This window comes from Salvia splendens, chromosome 13, assembly GCF_004379255.2.
Source record: "Salvia splendens isolate huo1 chromosome 13, SspV2, whole genome shotgun sequence".
NCBI classification, from domain to species: domain Eukaryota; kingdom Viridiplantae; phylum Streptophyta; class Magnoliopsida; order Lamiales; family Lamiaceae; genus Salvia; species Salvia splendens.
In genome coordinates, this window is record NC_056044.1 from 21,528,897 (window position 1) to 21,554,701 (window position 25,805).

General features: G+C 41.1%; 2 protein-coding genes across 3 annotated transcripts; both read left to right on the forward strand.

The window, feature by feature from the left end:
- Positions 1–7,021: 7,021 nt before the first annotated feature.
- Positions 7,022–11,079, forward strand: LOC121762674 (probable inactive receptor kinase At5g58300). 2 transcript variants are annotated; one of them, XM_042158632.1, is made up of 3 exons: positions 7,022–7,530; positions 8,790–10,109; positions 10,236–11,079. In XM_042158632.1, the coding sequence occupies exons 1-3, from the start codon at positions 7,518–7,520 to the stop codon at positions 10,853–10,855; spliced, it is 1,953 nt and encodes a 650-aa protein (XP_042014566.1). In that variant the 5' UTR covers positions 7,022–7,517; the 3' UTR covers positions 10,856–11,079. The 2 variants fall into 2 exon arrangements, with proteins under 2 accessions (XP_042014566.1, XP_042014567.1); XM_042158633.1 differs by having other exon boundaries at positions 7,022–7,527.
- A 149-nt stretch (positions 11,080–11,228) lies between these two features.
- On the forward strand, positions 11,229–12,092 carry LOC121762675. The gene is made up of 2 exons (XM_042158634.1): positions 11,229–11,730; positions 11,929–12,092. The coding sequence occupies exons 1-2, from the start codon at positions 11,342–11,344 to the stop codon at positions 12,008–12,010; spliced, it is 471 nt and encodes a 156-aa protein (XP_042014568.1). The 5' UTR covers positions 11,229–11,341; the 3' UTR covers positions 12,011–12,092.
- Positions 12,093–25,805: the final 13,713 nt, after the last annotated feature.

The window sequence follows — 25,805 nt, forward strand, 5'->3', positions numbered from 1 at the left end:
ATTAGTTTTATTTCTAGATTTCGTGTATTACCACACGTCGGACCTGTCGAATTAAAATTTAAATGCCCATTTTCATACTTCTACTTCCGACAACGTTAATTTCATAGTGCATCAAATAAAATTTCAAATCAATTTTTCATTCACTACAACATCAGAAACTTCAAACTTCATAAAATTTGATTGTTATAGACCTTAGAAAACGCATAATCAAATTAAATTGACGCCAATCAAAATTTTCCCCAATAATCATGTACTGCAATCTAGCTATCAAAACTACTTGCTCAAACTCACGATAATGGATACAAATGAAATAAACAACGGAAACCCAGTAAATCAAAGAAATCAACTTCGTCCTCTCCTCCAACCAACCCCACCTTTGCGCCGATTCTGCCCAACCAAGTCAAAAACCCCACACTTCGGATAACACAACCATAAATAAACCTTGAAACATTCCATTTGATTTCTTGATTCTTGTTACCGGCGATTGTTGCGGAGGAAACCAGAAGAAGAAGAGAAGAGAGATAGAGGAGAGAAGGTGTAAAGAGAGAGAAATATAAGGTCACACATCAATTACACCACCTGCACAACTGACACCACTGAAAAGTCAAAATTTTGAAATGTCCAAATTGCCCAAACCCTCAAAAGGGTATTTTCGTCTGAAAACAGTGCAAAGGGACCAATTTCGAGATAAACCAGTCCATGGACTACTGGTAATATTTTTAAAGTCCATTCGGGATCAGCGGTTTCTAGACGGTTTTGAAATCGGTGACTACCCGCGTGTTGATCAGCGGCTGCCATTCGGGATTCCAAGGTAGCTATGGTGGACATAATCCAGTCTAGTTGACCAGAAGGAATACCAACTGAAGTGGCAACTGCCACAGTAGGTATGTCTTGGTTTCGCCGGATTTCATCGGTTGACGGCATACCGAACTGTTCACGGCTGGAACTAGGTACATCATTAGCATTGGTCGACATGAGAAACTCAATGAAAGCATCAAATGATACGACCTTGATCGTATCAGAAGCAAAGACAAACGGCTAGGAGACTCGACGTCGATGTCTAGCTGCGTGCGGAGGTCTCCTCCGTCAGGCAGGTCGTTGGATATTTGAGAGAAAGAAAAGAAATTAGCAATTTGTGGGAAAAAACTTATCATTCCATAAAATAAGTGTGTTGACAAGTTCCCTTTTTATATCTAGATCCTAGGGCGGTTCAACTTCCTATCTCTCGGGAAAGAACCACAAAGAAAACCTGAGATAGAGCTTATAACACGCTCGACTCCTTAGTCTATTACATTATACAAAATAACCAAACTAATAGACAACTAATGATCGACGTAATCCTGGAAACGAATAGGTGGTCTCCGTTTACGACGAGCTCTGCTATGTCCACCCACCTGATCGTCTGATCTTGTGTCTTCAATACTTGTGCTCGCAGTGTCGTCGACATGCACAGCCTGATGCGGTGATTCCTCCGTTGTTGAGGGACTCTTATCAACTCCCCCCCGGATAGACAAATCCTTGTCCTCAAGGAAAAGGGAAGGAAAACGACGGACCAAGACGCTAATCGGCTCCCAAGTAGGCTTATCAAGGTCCTCCTCAGACCAGCGAACCAGACCCTGTTCTACAGACCTCCCATTCTGTAATACAACCCGTCGATCCAGTAGTTTAGTGGGTTTAACCACGGGTCGGGAGTTAAAAAATTCCTCCGGAAGATCAGTTGGCTGCTGACTGGTAGAACCAGGTACAAAGGACCGAAGCAAGCTCACATGAAACACGTTGTGAATTCGGCAATGAGGAGGCAAATCCAAGCGATAGGCGACAGGACCAATTCTCTCTGAAACAACAAAGGGGCCATAGTAACGACGAGCCAATTTAGCAGATTGTGGTCGCGCAACAGAGTATTGGCGGTATTGTTGGAGCTTGAGGAGAACAGAGTCGCCAACATTGAACTGAACATCTCGACGATGTTTATTTGCAGTATCACGCATATGCTGTTGTGTACGCTCCAATTTACTCCTTAATTGCACCAGTAATTCACCACGCTGCCTGATGAGATCCGCTACAGCCGGAGGAGTAGAAGCTGACGGCGGTGTTGCAACCAACAGAGGCGGTTCTCGTCCGTATAAGGCATGGAACGGGGAGGTCCCAAGACTGGCGTTGTGAAAGCAATTAAGAGCAAGTTCAGCCCATGGTAAGAAATTTGCCCATTGAGATGGTTTATCCGCCGTGAAGGCACGCAAGTATTGCTCAAGACCACGGTTTCGGACCTCCGTTTGACCATCAGATTGTGGGTGATAAGCGGTCGTAAAATTCAGTTTCGTGCCACTTAAACGGAGCATATGTTCCCAAGTTGTGCTCATGAAAATGGGATCTCTATCTGATACGAGAGTTTTGGGGAAGCCGTGGTGTTTGACAACCGTCTCAATAAACAGCCGAGCAACACGCAATGCATCAAATTTAGCCGGCAACGGGGCAAAGTGGGCATACTTTGTAAGACGATCAACAGTGACCATAATAACAGTGTAGCCCCGGGATGGCGGCAAGCCGGAGATAAAATCCATAGAAATATCTTCCCAAACCTGTTTAGGAATCGGCAATGGTTGCAAAAGACCCGCCGGTTTCTGGGTGGAATATTTTGTCGTCTGACAGTCAACACACGACGCAAAAAACTGTCGAACCTCTTTGCGCATCCTTGGCCAATAAAACCCCGCAGCCAAGCGGCGAAAAGTGCGATCTACGCCTGGATGACCAGCTGCCGGAGTACTGTGATGCTCCATTAAAAGACGAGCACGAGAAGGAGATAGCGGATCAACATACACACATCTCTTAAAATAGACCAGACCATCCGAAAAAGAAAGTTGTGGAGGTGCAGAACCATCAAGGATGGAATCTTTAAGCCGGTTGAGGACTTTAGAAGCAGCTGTTTCAGCACGCAAAGTCTCCCACAACATGGGCAGCGGCTGTGCCACCAAACTGAGTAATTGAGCAGCCTCGTCAGGATCTGGGTCACGCCTCGACAGAGCATCAGCAACGCGATTTGAAGTTCCTGACTTGTACTCGATCCTGAATTTATAGCCCATAAGCTTCCGAACGTATAACTGTTGATCCGGTGTTTGAATTACCTGTTGAAGTAATTCCTTTATACTCTTCTGATCGCTTCTAATGACGAATTCTCTCCCCAACAAATATTGTCGCCATTTCTGCACCGCCTCAACTATAGCATAGAGTTCCTTGTGATAAGTCGAAGCACTTCGACGACGGGGACCAAGCTTTTTGCTAAAGAAAGCCAACGGATGACCATTCTGCAATAATACAGCACCAACACCAAAATCCGAAGCATCAGTTTCAACATAAAATGTTTGATCAAAATTTGGTAAATGAAGGACCGGAGCTGATGTCATCGCTGCTTTAAGAGTCACAAAGCTTTCGTCGGCCTCAGAAGTCCAATGGAAGGAGTCTTTCTTCAATAGATCAGTTAATGGACTTGCGATCATGGAATAATGGGCAATAAATCGACGATAATAACCTGTCAAACCCAAGAAACCCCGCAATTGTTTCACCGTGGATGGTTTTGGCCATGACACCATTGCCTCAATCTTTGCAGGATCAGCCATAAGACATCCGTCAACAATAATATGTCCCAAATAGTCAACAGTAGTGCTACAGAAAACGCACTTTGACAACTTGATGAAGAACTGATTCCCTGCTAAAGTAGATAAAACTTCAGATAAATGGTTGCAATGAAACTCCAAGGAAAGACTATAAACTAAAATATCGTCGAAGAACACAATGACGAACTTTCGAAGCATAGGGCGAAAGATAGAATTCATCGCCGCTTGAAAAGTTGAGGGCGCATTCGTTAGACCGAAGGGCATAACGAGAAATTCAAAATGGCCATCGTGAGTCCGAAAAGCTGTTTTGAATATATCATCCTTGTGCATACGAATTTGATGATAGCCTGATCGAAGATCCAATTTTGTAAAAAATTGCGCTGCACCCAATTCGTCAAACAATTCATCGGCTGTTGGAATTGGAAAATGATCCTGAATAGTTGCACGATTTAAAGCTCGATAATCAATGCAAAAACGGAATGATCCATCTTTCTTTCGAACCAATAAGACCGGTGAAGAAAAAGGACTCTGGCTCGGCTGTATGATTCCTTGCTCGAGCATTACTCCCACCTGTTTTTCGATCTCTTGTTTCTGAAAATATGGATATCTATAGGGGCGGACATTGACCGGCTTGGAGTCCGGAAGTAGATGTATGCGATGGTCAAATGCTCGAAGCGGTGGCATGCCATCTGGAACACTGAATACCGCCGAGAATTGTTCCAACAATTGAAGGATTGTAGGAGGCAATTCTGGAGGGAATTCAATCAGAGGATGTGGCTGTTCAACAGTGGAATCGTCGGGAATACCCACAATTTCAAAAAGATCAACATGATCTGTATGTGACATTAGAGTAGTCAGTGCAGAGGTGGAGATCCGGGTTGGAAAAGGTGTCGATCCACGGAGAACAACCAGTGTATCCTCTCGAAGAAATTCCATAGTCCGGGCTAAATAATCGTGCGTTACACGACCCAATGACTCCAACCATTCCATTCCCAAAATAATATCCGGACCATGGAAAGGCAATATATGCAAATCGATGGAGAATAAGTTTCCTTGGAGATCAAGCATCGTGCTTTTGCTAACATGAGAACAAAGTAAAGATTCTCCATTACCGACATAAACACGAAAAGGTTGTATAGTTGTCAAAGGAAGACTTATCTGTTCAGCTATACGAGGATGAATGAAGTCATGGGAGCTGCCCGTATCCACAAGGATGGTGACTGCGTTATTTTGAATAGAACCTCGCATATGAATAGCTTTTGAGCGCTTTCGACCCTCGACTGTATTGAGATGTGATAGAGCAGCCGTGATAACATTGTTTTCTGGTAACTCACTTCTGAAATCGGTTCCTCTTGCTCATCATCATCAACACCCATGTAAGCTAAAAAATTATGCTTACAAACATGGCCCGGAGCCCATTTATCCTCACAATACCAGCATAAACCACGTCGTGAGCGTTCTGATTTTTCCGATGCCGACAGCCGGATCACCGGCAGCTTGCCCATATCACGACTCCGGTGTCGACCATCTGATGGACGTGCACCCTGAGCAGAAGAGTTGGGCTGTTGGGATGGAACAGGGGGGGCTGTATTGAGCTCTTGACTCCCGTGAAAGCCATGGTTTTCGATAAAAATTGGGCGTTGATGGAAGTTGATCTGGACGACAGGCAGACAACTCCTTGGCTAAGGCAAAAGCCGCTGCAAGTGTGGAAGGGCGATGGAGTTTAACTTCTCTCTGAAGCGGTTGTTTGAGACCTGCTATGTAGATGGGAAGAAGAATATAATCAGGAACCCCCGAGAGTTTATTCTGCAAACGTTCAAACTCAAGCTGATACTCAGAGACCGTGCCCGTTTGGCATAATTTTGCAATTAAGCCGATATAGCTCTCATAACAATCTGGATCGATTCGGTATCGCACTTCGCTTAAGAAATCCTGCCACGTGACATAATCATTATTGGAGCAATAATGTTTAATCCATTCATAAGCTGGTGGGTCAAACAAAGGAACGACATAGTGAAGTCGACTTGCATCTGGCATCATCATGTGATCAAAATAATATTGAATTTTAAAAATCCAATTTGATGTGTCTGTTCCGTCAAAACGTGGAGGATCCAAACGAACCCCACGGTGTTGATCATGGGATTGATTTCCACGTGGCAATCTATCATTCGAGGGATACCAGCACGAAGTAGGACGTGGACCCGGCAACGGCGAATACACTGGACGCTCCGATGAAGAGAAATGGCCATATTGTGGAAGCATCTGACTGCCCTGAGGAATATTTGAGGAATAATGTCGATAGGAACCCCAAGGATCAGAGCCATACATCGATGGAGCCATGTAGTGTTGAGGTGGCTGAGGTGGTAGAAATCCGGTGTTTGGAGGACGGTTAAGGGGTGGTACATCTTGACAGTGAAAGGAAGTTATGAATGGTTGTGGTGGGTAGTGATTGTCAGTAACTGCTGTGTTTAGTGGATGTTGAAGTGGTTGAGTGGTACGAACTGCCGTGGAAAGAGGAACTACATATGGTGGAATATGAGTTTCTAGACGGTTTTGAAATCGGTGACTACCCGCGTGTTGATCAGCGGCTGCCATTCGGGATTCCAAGGTAGCTATGGTGGACATAATCCAGTCTAGTTGACCAGAAGGAATACCAACTGAAGTGGCAACTGCCACAGTAGGTATGTCTTGGTTTCGCCGGATTTCGTCGGTTGACGGCATACCGAACTGTTCACGGCTGGAACTAGGTACATCATTAGCATTGGTCGACATGAGAAACTCAATGAAAGCATCAAATGATACGACCTTGATCGTATCAGAAGCAAAGACAAACGGCTAGGAGACTCGACGTCGATGTCTAGCTGCGTGCGGAGGTCTCCTCCGTCAGGCAGGTCGTTGGATATTTGAGAGAAAGAAAAGAAATTAGCAATCTGTGGGAAAAAAACTTATCATTCCATAAAATAAGTGTGTTGACAAGTTCCCTTTTTATATCTAGATCCTAGGGCGGTTCAACTTCCTATCTCTCGGGAAAGAACCACAAAGAAAACCCGAGATAGAGCTTATAACACGCTCGACTCCTTAGTCTATTACATTATACAAAATAACCAAACTAACAGACAACTAATGATCGACGTAATCCTGGAAACGAATAGGTGGTCTCCGTTTACGACGAGCTCTGCTATGTCCATCCACCTGATCGTCTGATCTTGTGTCTTCAATACTTGTGCTCGCAGTGTCGTCGACATGCACAGCCTGGTGCGGTGATTCCTCCGTTGTTGAGGGACTCTTATCAGTCTAACAATCGAAATATACTGCAGATCCAAAATAGTCTAAATTATTAGACAGATAGATCGCGTCTTTACTCTTTTACGCTGTCCAAAAGTAATTTATTAATTTTCAGCTGTCTCTCTCTCTCTCACACACATACACAAACAGTAAAACCCATCCTATCCTTCACCAACTTCATTCCCTCTCCTCTCTTCCTCTAAAGTGGTTGAGGTGAATCAACTTCACTCACTAACTCTTGCCCACCACCTCAGACAATACTCTCTCCCCCCCCCCTCTTCAATTCTTTCCTGTTCATTTTCCAATTTCCAGCTCTCTATCAAGAGCCCCAAAAAAATCCCAGCTCAAACTTGTGCTAAAAATAATATCTTGCTACATTTACGCTCCCAGATCTTAGAATTCACCAATTCATGGTGTGAATTGTTGGCTAAAACGCAGTTGCAAATGCTGCTGCTTCAGCCAGGCTTATTATGTGAGCTCCACTTCACTCTCAGCCCCCATTTGAAGTTTGGAACAAAAAGATCAGATTTTTACACCCAAGTCCAGTATTCTTGAAAAAAAACAGGCACCCCTCTTCAACATTCTTGGCTGGAGAATTTAGAATTTTCTGGGCTCTTCGGCATGCTTCGAGGTAGTCGTGCAAAACCCTTCTCTCTAGCTCTGTGTGTGTTTATTGCCAATTTGGTTAGTTGTAGGCAAGAATGCTCAGTGACAGATCAGAGTCAGAGAGACTTGTACTTGCTTCAGAGGTTGTTTATGTTAGTTCTATTTTGCTTAAATAGTTACTGAATAAGTCCATTTTTTTGCTGCATTTGATGCAACAGAAGCCTCCCTCGTCAATTGCAACTCACAAATCTTAGAATTACTGTATTGTGAAGATATATTGGGACTACATTGTTTAACAACTAACCTATAAAGCTCCTTTTTTTACTCTGTAATTCTCTTCAAGAATAATCTCTAGGATTCTGTTTTCATGCCTTTCTTCCTTTTGTTCTGCTTTCTCCTTCTCTGTGTGTGTGAGATTTAAACCTTGCCAGTGGAGATCTCTTAACTCTACAGAAACTCTGTAATCTTGTTTGTGGTATCATGCTTCAAATTAAGGATATTGATGCAGTGTACATGGGGAAGTTGAATTTTGTTGTTTTAGACTCTGAACTTACTGATACACATTAATGTACATGTAAAAATTCTGTTAATGATTAAGTCTGCTTTTATCCCCTTTTCTCTTCCTTCTTTGGGCACTAGCTGCAGTTGCTAATCCACTTTCTTACTGAATAAGCTTGTTAAAGTACTATGAGTCAGCTACAAGACTGTTGGAAAAAGACTGCATGCCTTTGCCTTTTTGTTTGACACACCTTTTTCTCCCTTTTGGTGCTTGGGTTCATTTTCAGCTCTTCCACAACTTCTTCTTTTATAGAGATGTGTTGTCAACAGCATGCTTCGCCTTTGATGTGTTGAGTGTGATGGATACCTCGGATTCTAGCACCAAATGCTCTTTTTAGGTAGCCAAAGGGGTGTTTTTTAAAACCATCTTGGCCACAATGAGGAATTCAAAACATTCTACTTTATTAAACCATATGTGCTTTGTGAGTTTTGCCTCTAGCAGACAGCCTTGTCTTTTTGTCTCTGCATTAACGTAATAATGTCTCGAGTTAAAAGTGCCGCACCATATGAGATGCTTCCTTTTTTTGGAAAGATGTGATCGTCATTGTGGCTCTTCTATTTCCTTGAAACTTAGTGTTTATAACTGTAACCATGCAGAAAAGGGTTTTTCTCGTCTTCTTTTAGTTTCTTTATTCCTCAACGAGCTGCTTAACGTTTATAGCTTGGATTTACTGCAGATTTTCTTACTTTTGTCTTCACTTGACAAACTAATTTTTGCTTTTCTTTCAGGAAAACTTCGTTGCTCGGACTGTTTGAATGTTTGGGAGAATTTTCTAATGAAGGGCTGCTCATTCCATGTAATGCTATGTCATCTCTTGATCTTTGTGGCTCTTTTTCCCCCAGCGTGGGGAGACTTGAGCTCAGACAGTCAAGCCCTTTTGGCATTCTCTACAGCCGTACCTCATGGCCGGAAACTCAACTGGAATGCTGGTTCTCCTATCTGCTCGTCGTGGACAGGAGTCAATTGCAGCGCAGATGGAAATAGTGTGGTTGGTCTACGCCTTCCAGGCATTGGACTTACTGGTCCAATTCCCTCAGACACTATCGGGAAGCTCGATGGCTTGCTGGTTCTAAGCTTCCGTTCCAATCGCCTTAGTGGTAGCCTTCCTCCTGATATCCTTTCGCTCCCTTCTCTCCGCTATATCTTCCTCCAAAACAACAACTTCTCTGGCGAAATCCCATCTTTGCTCCCTCCCCGGCTCGCAGTTTTGGATCTTTCGTTCAATTCATTGACTGGAAGCATTCCACTAACGTTTCAGAACCTGACACATCTTACAGCATTGAGCCTCCAAAACAATTCACTCTCGGGGCTTATTCCCGATCTTGACCTCCCACATCTCAAGCGTCTCAACCTAAGCTACAACCGACTCAATGGTAGCATTCCTTCTTCTTTAAATAACTTTCCTAATTCTTCATTCATTGGAAACACTCTATGTGGACTGCCTCTCAATCCTTGCTCCCCTATTTCTCCACCTTCTCCTGGCCCCACTGCTCCATCTCCGCCTACGGGGAGACAAGCCCCCACGAAGAAACTCTCGTTGGGAGCTATAATTGCTATTGCAGTTGGAGGTGCAGTGCTGCTATTTCTCGTGGCTCTCATTTCATTCCTCTGCTGCTGCAAGAGGAAGCAGAGCGAAGAAGGCGTGGCCCCCAAGATCAAGTCTTCGGGTGTCGGGAGACCAGAGAAACCGAGTGAAGAGTTTGGCAGTGGGGTGCAAGAACCCGAGAAAAACAAACTAGTTTTCTTTGAAGGGTGCTCGTATAACTTTGATCTCGAGGATTTGTTGAGGGCCTCGGCCGAAGTACTAGGGAAGGGTAGCTTTGGGACTGCATACAAGGCAGTGCTGGAGGAGTCGACTACCGTTGTTGTGAAGAGACTCAAAGAAGTCATCGTCGGGAAGAAAGACTTCGAACAGCAAATGGAAGTAGTTGGGAGAGTCGGACAGCACCCAAATATCGTCCCTTTACGTGCTTACTATTACTCCAAGGATGAAAAGCTCTTGGTCTATGATTACTATCCCAATGGTAGCTTGGCAAGTCTATTGCATGGTACTCTCTCTCTCCCTCTCTCTGAAATTTGATCAGTGCAAGAGTTCTCACAGTTTTGACAATAAGAAGTAAATTTAGATACACCCTTTTTCTCATTGTCTGCTTTTGCTATTCCTATAAAAACAGGAAATGTGGCTTCTGGGAGAGCTCCACTGGATTGGGATTCACGAGTGAAGATAACCCTCGGTGCTGCGAGAGGGATCGCGCACGCGCACGCCACTGGTGGTGCGAAATTCACTCATGGAAACATCAAGTCCTCAAATGTCCTCCTCAACCATGATCTCGATGGTTGCGTGTCCGATTTTGGCCTCGCCCCTCTTATGAACTACCCGGCCGCTGCGTCGCGTCAGGCAGGGTACCGGGCGCCGGAGATCATCGAGACGCGGAAGCACACTCACAAATCGGATGTGTACAGCTTTGGAGTGATCCTACTAGAGATGCTGACAGGGAAGCAGCCGATCCAGTCTCCCACGCGGGACGACATTGTTGATCTCCCCCGGTGGGTCCAGTCAGTCGTCCGAGAGGAGTGGACGGCGGAGGTCTTTGACGTTGAGCTCATGAGGTTTCAGAACATTGAGGAAGAGTTGGTGCAGATGCTGCAGATTGCAATGGCTTGCGTTGCAAAGGTGCCGGACATGCGCCCCACCATGCATGACGTCGTTAGAATGGTAGAGGAGGTCCGGCAGTCGGACTCCGAGAACCGGCCGTCTTCCGATGAAAATAAGTCTAATGTGCAGACCCCTTGATTCTTCCTATTCTTCTTGTTCAAGTTCAAGAATGAGGTTCGATTTTTAACGCTCCCCCGGGTGCCACAGTCGGCCGGAGGTGCACATGTTTAATGAGAGTGTGAATGTGTCAATGTTTCATTCATGTTTTCCTTTAACAACTGTTGAGATTTGTCCTTGTTTCTTTGTACAATCATTCAACTTCAACAGGTATCAGTATTACATTACAAATTGTTTCGAAACTATTGAATGAAATATTTTACTTTTGTGGGCAAGTGTATATATGTTGAAGATTCTGAGTTTGTTGGATGGTTAGACAGTTAGTAGGAGGTTTCATATTGTATAATCAATCTTGTCCATCCAAACTTGCTTTTAATATAGGAATAATGAAATCCATCCACAAAAATTGAAACAGAGTAAGTAAATTACTGTGATTGACTGATTAACTAATTGCAGCAGCATATATAGAGCAAAGCCAATAATAGTAGTTCAGTTGAAAAGTAGAAGATGCCGGAGGTGCGTGTCCAGCGGATCCACGTTGATCTCGTCGCGGCGAATTCCACGGCGGATCTGGACCGTCCTCCTCAACGGCGGGAAGAGGACGAAGCTGATGTACAGAAAGCTGATCGCGTCCGTGGAGGCGAGCGGCATTCGGTTCCGGAATTTCAGCAGGCGCCGAGGAATTCGACGGCGGTGGTGATGGAGGACTCGGCGGCGGGGGGGCGGGATCTGTGGATCAAATCGGAGGCGCACGCGCTGGTGGTGGATGTGTACGTGAAAGGGCACAGAGGGAATAAGATGCAGGGTTTTATGTTCCAAATCGAGTGCCGGAACGTCAAGCAGTCGGAAATCGACGCCGGCCGTCTATCCCGCTGCAAAAATCAGTTGTATGGAAGGTATCTTATTCTCCATGCACTTACTTTTAACACCAGATTTAGAATATCTATTAAAAGTGTAAAATGAGTAAATTTGAAAAAAGAATGAAATAGCGAAGTATTTATTAGGTTAATAATCCTTACAATTATTGTGATAATAAAGTAATGCTAATTTTTTTTCAAATTGAGATATTATTATTATTTATTTATTCTTTTTAGCAACCATGGGGAAAATCACGTGTCAAGAAGTCCAGCATTTGGGTGCTACGTTGGAACTCAAGTTGATCCGTTATGTGTTTAGAGCACATGCTCTTTGACAAGGATCAACCATGTCTTAGTTGGTAAGACTTGGATATATGAATGTTAAATGTAATTCAAGAGAAAAAAATAACTTGCTTATTGATCATCGAATTGGATTCCAATTTAGTTATTGCACTTCAATTTTATTTTTATCTATCCCATAAAATTAGTCTACTTTAATTTTTAGCAAATTTTCATCTAATATATGAGGTAGACAATATTATCTCTACTAACAATACTTCAATTACTATTTTAAAAAACTTTAGTTATTGTTTCTTTCAATCTCTCCACTAACTCCGCATTATAATTTTTGTGTTGTGTCCAATGTCCTTATTATTAAGGGATGGAGGGAGTATTATTTTATATTTTTGTTATTGATAGTTGCTACCCAACTTTGAATTGGATCAAATTTGGTGGACATTAAGATTAAAGAATCTGGAATAAGGAAAAATTATTTTCAATAAGTCATAATTCATCGGAAGTGAGCGCAAAACATAGTAGACAACTTCATGCATTCAATAAACTAATCAACCCATGGAATTTTTGGCTCACGTGTTTAAGAAATACAAATCTATATATATAAAAGACAAGTTTTGACCTTAATTTGAATATTAATAAATTTTGGGTATGAGTTTAAATTTTTATAAAGATTGCAACTTTAATGCAAATTTTGATGGGAATTTAGTTTTCTAATAATGATGGTAATTTATTTATTGTGAGAATGTATAAGCCGTTACACATAAATGTCCTTCATGCTCATAGGCGTTGTTTTAGTAATTAAATTTCTACACAAATTGTACAAATGAATAAGTAATTAAATTTCTACACAAGTTGTACAAATGAATTTCTGTATAATGCGTTGTTTTAGTAATTAAATTTCTACAGAAATTATACAAATTAAAACGTATAAATTAATTGATCAACCCAATTGTATAAATACGAGATAATTCCACAATTATTTCATACTAATAAATTTTTGATGTACACACACTTTTTTCTAGAATGCGACATATGTATACGCATACACTATTAATATTAAGCAGTATCTATACAATATTATTTGTGCCTGATACATGAATAATATATTGATAAATTATTATACATATGAGAGATATACTATCATTAAATTGTGAAATTGGTGCATTACTCATTCACTAGTATCACTCCCGTGTGATGCACGAATTTATTTAATTTCATTATAGTAAATTCATATTTTGAATAAATTACTTAAAATCAAATATAACTCTATTATCAAAGGGTTAAAAATCACAAACATGTAAAACAATTTAAATGTGCTATTAAATACATGTACGAAAAATATTTAAATTTCTAAAATATGCTATAAAACAGGCTTTTAAATATATAAGTTTATGTTTTATTTGCACAAATCTCAAATATTAGTATTTGAATGTGTTTATGTTTGATTTTAAGTATATATCTCAAATTATCATAATTAAACATTTTACATTTTATAAATATAACTAATTTTTGTCATTATTTATTGGATTTACCGTATGTTAATTTTATCGGTAGTAACCCGATTAACCCGTTAGGCTAGCCCAAAACCCGAGCTTTTAGGGTTAGGGTTGAAATTTTATAATTATATATCAAATTTTTATTAATATATCAGTAGATAAATAAATTAGAAACTTCAAATTCTTTAAAAAAATATTTACATTTCTAAAATATGCTATAAAACATGCTTTTAAATATATAAGTTTATGTTTTATTTGCACAAATCTCAAATATTAGTATTTGAATGTGTTTATGTTTGATTTTAAGTATATATCTCAAATTATCATAATTAAACATTTTACATTTTATAAATATAACTAATTTTTGTCATTATTTATTGGATTTACCGTATGTTAATTTTATCGGTAGTAACCCGATTAACTCGTTAGGTTAGCCCAAACCCCGAGCTTTTAGGGTTAGGGTTGAACTATTATAACCCGAAAAATCACAACCCGATTAGTCCGCACCCGATTGATCTGCAACCCGAGTAGGGTTGGCCCGAAACCCGGTAGACTAAACCGATTGACATCCCTAAGCTTAACAAATAGTGCGGTATTTATAGAAGATTGTGGCTCGTATATTGTAACAATTTAGTGCACTCCATAAATGTCATTGTAAATTGACTTTAATTTTTAGAATGTGAACCACCTTATGAGTTTCATTTTTATTTCAATTAGTGGAGAACCATTTGAATTATATGAGGTCCGGTCTTAGTCATATTACAATATTTTTTAATGACATTAACATCTTTCTGATTTGCTTGACTTTATAATATTGTTGTTACAATATTTTCTTAATGGCATTAACATCTCTCAACTACCGAAATTGCCCTAAAAACATCTCTTATCTACCTAAAATGCCCTCAAAACTCAGATTTTATATATTGATAGATTTAGTGCACTCCATAAATGTCATTGTAAATTGACTTTAATTTTTAGAATGTGAACCACCTTATGAGTTTCATTTTTATTTCAATTAGTGGAGAACCATTTGAATTATATGAGGTCCGGTCTTAGTCATATTACAATATTTTTTAATGACATTAACATCTTTCTGATTTGCTTGACTTTATAATATTGTTGTTACAATATTTTTTTAATGGCATTAACATCTCTCAACTACCGAAATTGCCCTAAAAACATCTCTTATCTACCTAAAATGCCCTCAAAACTCAGATTTTATATATTGATAGATTTGATAGAAGTAACGGAAACTGTTGCCCATTTCATTTTCTAAAAGTTATTAAATTTTATTTTGAACAATTTTGTAGGGTAATATTGTGAAAGTTGAGAAGTTTTTAAATTTGGACTATAAAAACATGACAATTGATAATTTAGAATCCACTCAACCTGCTATTTTCTACAAAAAATTTGCTTGATTTTAGGTATTCTTCTGAATATTCTACATATTGTTTTTGCTATTGTTATTATGGCATAAGTTCATGTTCCCATCAAATAATTTTCTAAAAATTAGCATCAAATTTTAATATATGTGTTTATATGTACTGTTATTAATTTTTGCTTAAAGTTCTTATATAGATGAAGGCAATATGACACGATGGAGAAGATGACACCTGCACGGGGCGATGAAAGTGCGGAAGATTATGATCGGAAAAGGTGAGGCTATTGGAGATAGAGACAAGGGTTTAGTGTTGGGAGAGAGTAGATGACTATTGGTAGTTTATAATTCACTTCTGTAAAATTTTGCTTGATTTAAGGTATTCTTCTGAATCTTCTACATATTGTTTTTGCTTTTAATATATATTTATACATTGTTTTTATGACATAAGTTAACGTTCCCATCAAATAATTTTCTAAATTAGCATCAAATTTTAATATATTTACTTATAACATATATTGTTAATATGTATTATTATTATTTTTTTGCTTAAAGTTCTTATAGAGATGGAGGAATCTGACACGATGAAGAAGATGACACCGGCGCGGGGCGATAAAATTGTTGGAGATTATGACCGGAAAAGGTGAGGCTATTAGAGATAGGACAAATGGGTAAAAAAGATTCGGAGTAGAAGTAAGATGGAGGCGTATTGGAACAGAACAGAAGAAGAAGGCAGGCTAATTCTTAATTAGTACTCCACTAAAAGGCAGGTTAATTCTTAATTAGTACTCCACTAAACTTTTTTATTAATTCTAATTAGTTGGTCATATTATTTTATTTAGAAATTTTTGCTAAATTTACTAAGCAGTATGTTTCTACAAATTTGTTGATTTTGAATGTTATTTGATTTCGTATTTTTATATAATGAATTTTTATCATATATTTTATGCTTTTAGATTTCATATGATGATATGTTTTATCATTTCATATAATTATTTCACGGTGTAAAATAAGTTATTTTTATTATATATATTTTATGCTTTTCGATTTCATATGATGATATGTTTTATCATTTCATAAAATTATTTCATGGTGTAAAATAAGTTGAGAAAAATATAATAAGTCGTGGAACGCACGGGTGTGATACTAGGTTTTAGTTAAAATCTCAGTTTAATCTAACAACAATAATTCTTTTTAAAATAAAAAATAAAATCAGCTAAAAAACAAAAGTTAAGATTAGATCGATCACTCGCCAATTTAAAATAAGATCAAGGACCAATGGTTTAGATACTAAATAATGTGAACCCCCCGATGCAAAATTGAGCCATCAGACTATTGCGTGTATCAATTCCTGCATAGAGTAACCAAAATCCAAAAGGATAAGAGAGGTTCACCCGCAAAAGATGATCACAAAAATGAGAGGGTGAAGGTAGTAAGAAGATGGAGAAGGTGTTATGATTATAGAACCTCTTTAGGGCATAAGCAGTGGGGCGCCCTACGGCGCGCCACGTCATCAGTTTTATCCTCCTACCTCCCCACCTGCAGTGGGGCGCCCTAAGGCGCGCCACATCATCATTTTTTTAATATTTACAAAATCCATACGAATTTAAAAAAACTAATAAATTAAAATACGAATTTCAAAAACTTCATTTCATTTAATAAAAATTAATACATTACAATGTGAATTAAAAAAAACTCAAACTCAGCGACGGCGGTTACGAGCCCACACTTCTTCAATCATGTCGCTCATGAGCTGCGCATGATTCTGTTGGTTGCGCATTGAAGTCTGTCTAGATAGAACCTCATTGAAGCCTAACGGTAACCCTCTATCAGGTGTTTCGGTCGACGTGTCGGACGAGCTAGATGCACGGTCATCTTCATTCCTATCGGTGATGCTTTCGCCTTCATTCTCGACTATCATGTTGTGCATGATTATGCACGCATATATGACATCGGCGATGACTTCCTTGTACCAGGAACGAGCCGGCCCTTTCACAATTGCCCACCGTAATTGGAGCACACCAAATGCCCGCTCGACATCCTTCCGCGCCGACTCCTGCTTTTGCGCAAATAAAACCCTCTTCTCACCAATTCGGCAGCTGATCGTCTTTAGGAAAACTGGCCACCGTGGGTAGATGCCATCGGCCAAGTAGTACCCCATATGGTATTGGCGTCTGTTGGCAGTGAACTCGATGGCCGGGCCGTTGCTGTTACATCGCTCGGTGAAGAGGGTGGACGAGTTGAGGACGTTAATGTCGTTGTTCGACCCGGCTACGCCGAAGTAAGCATGCCAGATCCAGAGTCGATGGTCAGCGACGGCTTCGAGGATCATCATCGGGTGGCTGCCCTTGTATCCACTTGTGAATTGGCCTCTCCACGCCGTCGGACTATTCTTCCACTGCCAGTGCATACAGTCGATGCTCCCGAGCATCCCAGGAAACCCGTGCGCCGTCTCGTGCATCTGCATCAGACCCTGGCAATCAGTGGCAGTCGGCTTGCGCAAATATATGTCGCCATTGGCCTCTACTATCCTCCGACAAAAGCGCTTCTGACACTCGCGGCCTGTAGAATCCCTGCAGTGGAGGTACTCGTCAAAAAGGTCCGCCGTGGTGCCGTATGCCAACTGACGAATAGCAGTCGTGCACTTTTGCAATGGTGTAAGGCCGGGTTTGCCGATGCCGTCCTCCCGAAACTTGAAGTATTCATCACGTGAAGACAATGTCCGAACAATGCTGAGAAAAAGGTACCACGATATTCTAAACCGGCGGCGGAAAATAGTCGGGCCGGGTTGATCGGCAAAATAGTCTTCAACCAGACGTCTGTGAGCTTCCGGGTGGTCGCGTCAGACATACGTCCTATGTCGAATAGGCCTATGGACTTGCTCAGCCGCCGCTGCAGCCGCCTCCTCCTCGCGCTGCATTGCCGCATAGCATGCCGCCATAGCCTCTTCAACGGCTGCATCTAATGCTTCTGACGTCGAACTACCGGACTCAGACGAACTAGAACTATTGGTGTCGTCGCCGAGATTCATTTTGGTTGGATGTTGAGAGAGAATATGTAAAGAGATAGTCGATATGTTCGTATATACAAATGAATGAGAAACGAGATTTAAATAGAAAATCAAAAAAGCGTGCCATCGTCCGCGTAGCCCACAGTGGGGCGGACGATGGCACGGCCGATGGCCTATCGTCCGCGGCCATCGTCCGCAATGGGGCAGACGATGGCGCGGACGATGGACATCGTCCGCGCTATACTCCGCGCCCTTAGTATAGGGCGCGACGATCGTCCGCGACCTATGTCACGCACCCGCAATGGGGCGGACGATGGCAGGCACGGACGATGCGCGCCATCGGGCGTGCCATAGTCCGCCCCATTGCGGATGGCCTTAAGACCTTGGACCTTTTATGAAACTGTAAGGATCAGACCATCCAGGATTCAATAATTACTGAGACATCTTTTTGGTTATAAGACGAGAGATGATCAATTTCTCAAGCATAGACCAAGTACAATAAAAAAAAAGAATGCAAAATACGGATTACAAGTCAAGAAAGCCCTAGCACTAGTTGGGATCTCAATCGGTTCTGACTCTAAGCCAAGCACCACTTGTAATCCCTACGCAACTCACAAACATGTTAGTAATAACAAGAATCAGATCATAATGGATCTAAACAAGAAAAGACAAATGTCAGAGATATGAGAATATGACTCAAGTCACAACAGTGACTGCATCGGGCCAAAGACCTTCCCAAACTCAACCAATAGTCACAAGATGAGCACTGTCGAATGCTTGAAGCCAGAAATCCTAGGTCTCACCAACTACCATCAACAATGGCTAAACTCAACACACGGATAACCACCAAACTCATAGAAATCACACCTATAACGCAAAATCTCTTAAAAAATACTCTGAATACCGGCGTATCTCATCCGGCCTAGCAGATCCAACCAAAAGTCAAATCTAGCTCCGAACTTCGCAAGGAAATCGAAGTGGTTATCTCTGCTAGAGAGTACTACCGATTAGATCTCACTAAAGAATAGAATAATTGGTTGGGAACGACGATCGGAGAAGAAGACCGACGTAATGGCCTAGAGAGAATGGAGAGAAGGAATTATAGTGCCAAGCCTTAGAGCATCCACAATGGTGTAGACTTCGTCTGGACGATCGCGAGGGCTCGTCCTCGTCCGAGCTTGTCCCCCCATTGTAGGGCAATGGACGATCTCGCGAATGAGTAGGACGACCGAAGGTTCGGTCGCGGACGAGCCCCCACCCGTCACTCGTCCGAAGCATCGTCCGTCCATTGCAGGACCACGGACGAGCGCGGACGAGGACGAGCTCGATGCGTTTTTTAGATTTTTTTTATTTTTTAAAATTTATTTTCAAACTTTTATAGATATGCCCTACGTCATTACACTTTTACGCGCGCACACACACATTTCACTCCTCTACTCTCTTCTCTCATCTTCTCTCTATCAAATATGGATCCCATCGATTTTCCAAAATCTAACAGTGTCGTCAACGATATGCCAATGTTCGACAGCGTCTCCCGTTGGCCCGGCCACGAAGACTATAGGTTCGAGACTCCTGGATCTGTAGGGTCCACCTTCGCTTCACAGGTTGAGTTTGATCCGTTCTTCAACACTGACGCCTACCGGTTCGAGGAGATGGAGTCGAGCTGTGGGCAACCTTCCGCTCCGGTGCCAACGCGAAGAAAGCAGACGGCCCAAAAGAAGAAGGCGCCAGCCGTCCTACTCCCATCCAACGATACCAACAACAAGTACGCCATCGGTCATACTGACTACACTCTGGAAGAGTACTTGAAGGTGCTGAGTGTTTGATCGATATATCGGAGGATTCGATCAACGCCAACCACCAGAAGACGACCAGGATGTGAGATCGGATTGAGGCCATGTACAACATGGTGAAGTCGATGTAGGCGTACAAGTGGAACAAGGAGCAACTCCGCAAGTGTTGGGATCAGATCAAGCTCCACGTCAACAACTTCAAGGATATTTTCACGAAGTTGCAGGACGGAAGGGGCAACGGCGAAATCATAGAGTATGTCATCCAAAAGGCAATGGCCAAGTACCAGTCGAAGCACGAGCAGTTCAACTTCTACCAAATTTGCCTGATGTTGAAGGGCAAGCCGAATTTCGACGGAAGGATACCTTCTTCAGCGCCGAAGCGTACGAAGAACACCGCCAGTGACGGTTACATGAGCAGCGGCAACCTGTCGCTTATGGATCTCAACGCTAAGCCGGAAGGGAGTTCCGGCACGCCAACGTCTACTTTTAGGCATCCCGTTATCAACAAGACTGTCAAAGCCCATGCCAGAGGAAAGGCGACCGTGTCTGGATCGGCACCCCGCATAGAGGTCCCCAAACCGAACCGAACCGGCCGAACCGGCCCAGAACCGTCACCGGCAGTTCCGAACCGGAACCGGAACCGCCGGTTCCCCTGGGCCGGTTCAGGTTTCAATTTCATGTAAACCGTAACCGGCGGTTTTGAACCGCCAGTTTCGTCGGAACCGCCTGTTCCGAATCAGCGGTTCAGCGGTTCCCGACAGCTTTTCAGGCCTATTTCCGACCAACACCCTAGCCTTTTCAGAAACTGCCGGTTTTCGTCAGAAACCGTTGATGAAACCGGCGGTTCCGTCCAAACAACCGCTGGTTCCGGCGGTAAACCGGCGGTTCCGCCGGATTTTCAAAAATTTGAATTTTTGAATTTTTTTAATTTAATTTAATCACATTTTTCCCCTATAAATACCCCCTTCCTCTTCATTTCTACTCACCCCATTCTTGTGTTAACAAGTCTTTCTCTTCTCAATCTCAATTTCTCTATTCTCAAGCCACCATTCTTTCTAATTGCTCAAGTTGTTTACGTTATTTGCGCTCATAATTTACTCACGTTGTTTACGTTATCATATTCACACAATCACACTACTCTCTAGTCTCTATTCTCCACTTTCAATTTCCATATATATCATGTCTTCATCTCGTCGTGATGGTGATCGGGGCAAGGGAATTTCTCAAGATCAAAGTGATACTCGTCGTCGTCGTGCCCATACTAGAGCACAAGTTGCGGAGGAGGTGGGAAGGCGAGCCGCTCTTCGAGCGCAAGTAAGTTATAATATGTTTTTTGTTTTTTTAATTCATTTTTATTAAATTCATAATTTCATTTTTTTAACATCTATGTGTCTATGTGTTTTATTTTTGTTAGTACTTTTACTTAATTGTATAATTTTCGTAGGATGAAGAAGATCGAAATGTGGCCTTGTTACTTGCCCTCGCCGATACCGACCAAGAAGGGGGGCATTCACATTCGGCTTCACATTTCGAATACGATCTGAATCTATCATCGGACGAAGGCGATGATGGATCGCATCAATTCCCCCCTTCTAGCGCCGGCCAAGTTGGCGAAAATGATGAGGAGGCCGATGCTCCTCCTCCTTCAGGACGACAAAAGAAGAAGATGTCTCCAAAGTTGAAATCCGATATATAATTTCAAATCCTAATTATCCGACCACTATCATAGAGACAAGTGAGTTCAAAGCATATTGTAACTATTGCGAGAAAGTCTATCCATTTGGAACCGGTGGGGGATATGGTACTCTCCATCGCCATTTGAAGGTAAAACATCCCGTGGAATATGGGCATACTAAGTCCCAAAGCCAAATAAACTTCTCTGCCGGCTCATCGTCTCAAACAGGTACGCCTCTATTTAAATATGATCCCAAAAATGTTACCGATGCTATGGTAAGATGGGCGGCAATGAAGCATTTGCTGTTTAATTTTTTTAATGAAAAAAAATATGAAGTTACTATGCAAACCGCATTTAATGTTGCTACAAAAAGAATTCCCCCCTCAAGTGCTCAAAGATCTAACAAGCGGCAGTTTTTTGATAAAAAAGGAAAAGTAGGAAAATTTTTATCTAACTTGGGACACAAAGTTAATATTTGCTCTGATGTGTGGACGGGTTCTTTCCAAAGAAATTCTTACATGGGAATTTCATGTCATTTTATAGATAATAGTTGGACTTTAAATAAACGTTTAATTGATTTTAGATAATTTCCTTCACCACACACCGCACAAGCAATTGCATCTTTAATTATTCAAGTTTTAAATGATTATGATTTACGCAACAAAATATTTTCGGTTGATTTTGATAATCAACCGCTAACACTGCAAGTATACCCGAATTAATTACGGCTTGCTCCCCGGTGATAAGTGGTAAGTATTTTCACCAATGATGTATATGTCATACTTTAAATTTATGTGTACAAGATGCTTTGTCTTTATGACAAAGACATATTCAACCTATTACAACAGTTGTATCCTTGATTCACTGGAAGCCTCATATTGGCAAGGCGTGGAAGAAGTATTGTCATTCGAAGAAAATACGGTACACAACTTTTACTTTAGATGTGTCTAGTAGATGGAACTCTACATATGATATGTTGCATTCTACATTAGATCATGTAGAATATTTGGTTGATTTTTATAGAACTTTCCATGTAGATGATTTATATCTAACCTCTTCTTGTTGGGATCAAACCATGCGTTTATTTAAATTATTCAAAGGTTTTAGAAATGCCACCGTTGAGTTATCGGGTGTGCATTATTGCACATCCGTTCGTGTTTTAGAACATTGCATGTATATATCATTTGGTTTTAAAACTGCAATGAAAAATTCCGTAAATAATCCTGAATTAATGTGTGTTTTATATTATATGGTTTAAAAATGGCTTAAGTATTTCAACGAGATATCAACGGTTTTTTTGCTTGCAAAAGTTTTGGATCCAAAATGGAGACTAATTGGTACTTTAAAAATTTTAGAATTTTATTACAACAATTTGGCTTCTATTGATCTTGAACCACTCCGAGCTTTGCAATCGAATGACGAGGACAACGACAACAACATAAACCTAGCCCAAACATTCCAAATAAACCTCCCCCACCTCTCAACCCTGCAAAGAAATTTTGAGTTCGACTTGCGGGCTCTCTTTCACGATTACGAAGCCAAGTACAACAGTACCCACCAAGTGAGACCTAGACCCCCCCCCCCCCCCCGTTCAAACACATAACTTTGGCTTCTTCCAAGTTGATGACCCCGACGCCCAATCCCAATTGGCGGACCTATACGGCTATAACAGCGGAGGAAGGACGGCAAATTCAGCAAGTGAGTTAGATTTATATTTTGACTCACACTTTTCTTTCAATGATGAAGAAGGAGGTCCCGTTCCCCAACAAATCGACGTCCTAGATTGGTGGGGATCACACGAGAAAGATTTTCCCATCCTTGCATCAATGGCCAAGGAGATCGTTTCGGTTCCAGCTTCTACTGTCGCCTTCGAGTCCGCCTTTAGTGTTGGAGGCAACGTCTTTGACGACAAAAGAAGTAGACTCACCGGGCAAAATATGGAAGCGACCATGTTACTTGATGATTGGTGCTCCGCCGAAATTAGAGACCAAGAACCGGATTGAGACAATCAAGTAGTACAACCCGACCAAGACTACTTCCCCGACGAAGAAGAGTAGGCCAATTCCTCCGATCAAGCCAAATAAGTAAGCAAGGTAAGAGAACTACGTGGACTTTGATTCCAAAATGCAATTGAGCATTGAGGATACGTATCCATCTCAACTTAAATTTTAAATTTAAGTTGAGCTCAAGTCCTTTTCCTTTATTTCTTTTCTCCCATTTGTTTCGAATATGTAATTTGTAAATTGTAATCAAGACTTTAAGTCTATTGTAATTTATAATTTTTAAGTTGTAATTTGTAAATTTTAAGTTGTAATTTGTAAATTTGAAGTTGTAATTTAAAATTTTAAAGTTGTAATTTGTAATTTTAAAGTTGTAATTTGTATCAATAAAATTGCATTTGTACATCGCATTATTCTAATTTTATTTATGCAAGTATATTTACATTTTTTTACTTGAATTACAATGTTAACAAAAAAAATACATGAACCGCCGAACCGGCCCGGAACCGGCGGTTCCAGATCTTGACATGAACCGCCGGTTCATAGTTCGGGAACTGGAACCGTCGAACCTAGGACGGGCCGGTTCAGGTTCAAGAAAATCTTGAACCGGAACCGGCGGTTCCGAACCGTGAACCGCCGGTTCCTGAACCGTGGTGATGTCTAACCCCGCCTACACCTCTACTCAGCTCGTGGCCTCAGCGCTCCAGAAGTTTGATGGTTTTCACGAGAGTTACAAGTATAGGTTGGTACATAACTTAATTAACAACCTTCCAAGTATCATCGATCCGGATTAACACCAGAGGATTGAGAAGATGATCGAGAATATGAGCAAGAAGTTAGATTTAGATGAGTAGTGTAGGTTTTTTAAAATTTAGTAATGTAGTTTTTTTTAATTAAGTATAATGTAGTTTTTTTTAATTAAGTACAATGTTTTTTTAATTTACAAATGTAATTTTTTTAATTAAGTAATGTAGGTGTTTGTTTAAATTTGTGATGTTTAATACTCCCTATGTCCACAAAAAATAGGACACATTGTGAACGACACGGGTTTTAATGTGGAATTGGTAAAGTAAGAGAAAAGGAAAAAAAGTAAGAGAGAAGTAGTGTTAGTGGAATGTGAGGTCTATATTATTAGTAAGAGAGAAGTAGTGTTAGTGGAATGCGAGGTCCATATTATTAGTAAGAGAGAAGAGAAAAAAGTAAGAGAGAAGTTGTTGAAAACTTTCCTTTTTATAAATGAGCTCTATTTTTTGTGGACAGCCAAAAATTACAAATGTGTTCTATTTTTCGTGGATGAAGGGAGTATAATATATATTGGTATTTTAGTAATTGAAAACAAAAAAAAACAATAACATTAAAAATTAAATGAAAAATGAGTTTAAATTGACAAGGCGGACACTAGTCCAAAACCATTGCAGAAGGAAGGGCCGGATTAAGAAATGCTGATGGGGCGACCACTAGGGCGGATACTAGTCTGACCATTCTGGATGCTCTTATTATATTTGTGTCCTAATCTGGCCGGCCTGATAAGGACATAATAATTTCAGGTTAGGTTCAAATAAATCGTTAATAATCAATACTTCCCCCGTCCCACCATAAGCGACCCGTATTCATTTTTAAAACGTCCCACCTAAAGTGAGTCATTTATATTTTTGGTAAAATATAACATTATTGCTCTTTTTACTTTAGTGTCTTCTACTTTATTTTCTCTTCACCACTATTCTTTATATTCTATCCACTTAATTCTCTAAACCTCATTTTCTTAAATTTTGTACGCAAAAGAAAAAATGTCTCGTTTATGATGTATTATTACAATACTTTATTTGAGCTAAAATTAGGTTAATATTTTCTCACTTTCCATATGTCGCCTTAGGTTATCATGTCGTGTCATTATCGTGTTATATTGGTGTTCATGTTGTAATCGTGTTGTGTCAATACGAATCAGATTGCGCCATTAATAAATTCGTGTCGTATGCATATCGTGTTTGAATTTAAATGTAGTAAGTCGAGTTTGTGTTTGGGTTTACAGTTTCTTTAATAGGCTGTGATCGGATTAGACCATTAGAGTGTCCACAATAGGGGGCCGCGGCGACCGCCCGCCTTCGCAGCTCCCTGTAGGGGTGGATAGCGAGGGCCGGGTCGGGGGGTGGGGTGGAAAAGGCATGGGCCGACTCCTCGGTGAGGACGCGGCGCATGGAGTAGGGTCGCAGCGCTGACCGCGACGCCCTATTGCACGACGCCGGCGGCCGGGGCAGACGGAAAACCTTTTCTTTTTTTTATTTTTTTGGTTTTTTGTTTATAAAATATACCAATAATGTGATTTGTGACTGTGTCGTGTCCACTATTGGGTTGGACAAGTTTTTTGCGGCTGTGGACAAGTTTTTGTAGCTGTGCCTTTGGGCTTGGCCAAACTATTGTGGACACTCTTATAGATTAAGTCATTACTCCCCCCGTCCCACTCAAGA